We start from the raw sequence: 2,860 nt of genomic DNA, 5'->3' as shown, positions 1-2,860 counted from the left end.
GATCTACCACACTCGTTTGCCTTGCGTCTCCAACATTTCCGATTACACAAGTACCTGAGAAATATCTGCATAGAATAAACTCTCGCTCGCCATATATCGCACCTTTCCCCTCCTACCTCGGTACCGACTGGTCTTACTATTGCAGCGCAACTTCTTGATACCCGGAAAGTACGGAGATATATCAGAAAGAATCACCTAACCTCATCCAGTGGAGTTTGGGTGGAGAAGTGTCCAACAGCGGGTCAAAGGTCGAGCAATACGGAACTTGACCATGCCAGCCCAAGTTGCAACCCCCCCTGGTCCAGAAGGCTTCAGCAAAGCTTCCACCAGAGGATCACCTGCAGGATATTTTGACGGTGAAGATTCGAAAGAAAACAATACTGGGCGAAAGTCAGTACCACCGTCTCCTCCCGCTGGAAGAATACAAGGATCACCAATGACACCCACTAAACTCAACATCCAACGACAGTCTCGTCAGTCGCAGATTGGGAACGAAGAGGAATCACGTAAAACTCGTGAAAATGAGAGTTTTCAGCAGTCAGAATTGTTTCTACCGGTTACCACTGAAATGCCATACCGAACACCGCCGCCGCCGCCCGCAACTGTTATAGATCCTCCTCAGCAGTCAGAACTGAGGATGTCTGGGGAATCTTCGTCAGCTTCAAGAACTTCATCAGAGACCTCGGCAGCCTACCCAAGCCGGTTTGGAAATGGAATTCCTGAACGAATCGATGAAAATGAAGCTGATGCACATGAGCAACCAGTGCCTCAATTGCAATATTACCACCAGGGTACAACGACTCCAAATCATCGAGCTTCCATGCCCATTGGCACAGGTTCAACCGATTTCATGGAAGCAGGATCCTCAACAAATCGCCACTTGACCCCTAATTCATATGCCAGACATTCTTCTAATAATTCAAGTCAGAGACCGTTATCTGCGTATTCTGATCTGGGTGGTAGAACTCGTTCACCTGGCAATGGCCCCAACTCACCAACTTGGCGTACGGGATCCGCTAACTCGGGGAGGTCTCATGATAGGCCAATGTCGTATATCGACCTTGCTAACATGCCCTACACGAGACAACATGCACCGGGTCCAATTTCACTAGATAATTCACAGCTGAGGACAGTTGTAGGATCAAATGCGTCACTGTTAAGTGCACAGAAGACATTGGAGATGTATCGGCAGAATGCCAAGAAATCGAGTAGCTCGGAGATACAATATTCTTTTGCTATATTTCTAATACAAGCAGCTCAAGAGGCTGGTTTGAACGTTGAAGAAGACACTCCACGAAAAGCTAGCCCGAAACCTGGTCGCAATAGCCCTTATATAGAGAGTGAACCTGCCACTCCACAAAACCTACTGCGCGAAGCCAAGAGCATTCTACAAAAACTGGCCGACCGAGGGTATCCATTCGCACAGTATTATTTGGCTGACGGCTTTTCCTCCGGGCTGTTCAATAAAGGAAAACCAGATCACTCTACAGCTTTTTCATTATTCGTTTCAGCAAGCAAGCACGGCCATGCTGAATCTGGCTACCGAGCTGCGTTGTGTTATGAATTTGGGTGGGGCTGTAGAGCTGATGCTGCCAAAGCTGTGCAGTTCTATCGAGCAGCGGCAGCTAAAAATCATCCTGGTGCCATGACTCGTCTTGGTCGAGCTTGTCTCTCTGGCGACCTCGGCTTTGACCGATATAAGGAGGGTCTTAAATGGCTGAAACGAGCCACTGAATCGGCTGATGCCCAGTACAATTCTGCGCCGTATCATCTTGGAGTATTGTACGAGAATGGCTACGGAGAAGATCTTTTCAAGGATGAAGCCTATGCCGCTGAACTTTTTACCCAAGCTGCAGAGCTAGGAAACGCCGATGCTTCTTTCAAGCTAGGCCAGGCATATGAACATGGAAAGCTTTCGTGTCCTCGAGATCCTGCTCTAAGTGTGCATTTTTATAATGGATCCGCGGAGGCTGGTAATCCCGAAGCTATGATGGCGTTGTGTGCTTGGTATCTGATTGGTGCTGAACCGGTACTCGAAAAAGATGAGAATGAGGCATATGAGTGGGCACGACGAGCTGCTGACATGGGTATGTGTTCTACATTATTCATTCATCCACTCAAAACTAATTACATTATAGGTCTTCTCAAGGCAGAGTATGCTGTAGGATATTTCACCGAGATGGGTATTGGTTGCCGACGCGATCCGCTGGAAGCTAATGTTTGGTACGTGAAAGCTGCCGAATCTGGCGATGAGCGCGCGAAACACCGACTTGCCAAAATCAGAGCTGCAGCGTCGGGAGGTACACCGATGGAAGTTGCCCCACCCCGAAATGCGGCCAAGATTAAGAAAAGTGCTTCGGCAGTCGATAAACCGGGGAAAGATGAGAAGGAGTGTGTGATAATGTGAAGAAGCGATAGGAAGTTCCGACTTTGGGGAGGGAAAGCGAAAAGCTTTGCAGCCACGCCAATTAGTTTTGATGTCTAATAATTATTGGTTGGCACAATGAAAGAAGCCGAGTCTGGAAATTAACGCTAGCAGTGTGGTCTGGACTGTATTAGCAGAGATAGACTGTTGGTTGTGGGCATAGCTGTCGATATAGAAAGGCGTGATATAGATCTCGCAGGATAAGATTTGAATGCATTGGGCAAAATGCCTTGCTCTTTTTTTCGCGTTTGATACGTTGCATGCGAGGCGTGGCGTTTCATTACTCTAGATAATGAATGGCGTCTTTTGGTTTTATCTTTTTATTTTATCATGTTTCGAGGAAAAAAGAAATATTTTTGTGTGCGTATTTCTTTATATAGCATTGATGATTTCTGCATTTGAACGGGGAGGCATGGAGCATAGTCTGAGGGCAGG

At 47.2% G+C, this 2,860-nt stretch overlaps 1 protein-coding gene across 1 annotated transcript; it reads left to right on the top strand.

Annotated features, from left to right (window-relative positions):
- Positions 1 to 271: 271 nt before the first annotated feature.
- On the top strand, positions 272 to 2,407 carry EAE98_009363 (uncharacterized protein; the record flags this gene model as incomplete). Its single annotated transcript, XM_038956984.1, has 2 exons — positions 272 to 2,087; positions 2,139 to 2,407. 2 exons carry the CDS (start codon positions 272 to 274, stop codon positions 2,405 to 2,407), a joined length of 2,085 nt encoding a protein of 694 aa, XP_038806751.1.
- Positions 2,408 to 2,860: the final 453 nt, after the last annotated feature.

This window comes from Botrytis deweyae (assembly GCF_014898535.1).
Source record: "Botrytis deweyae strain B1 chromosome Unknown BDEW_027, whole genome shotgun sequence".
Classification (NCBI taxonomy): Eukaryota; Fungi; Ascomycota; class Leotiomycetes; order Helotiales; family Sclerotiniaceae; genus Botrytis; species Botrytis deweyae.
Note: the sequence above shows the minus strand (reverse complement) of the source record. Positions and strands in the feature narration are given on the sequence as shown.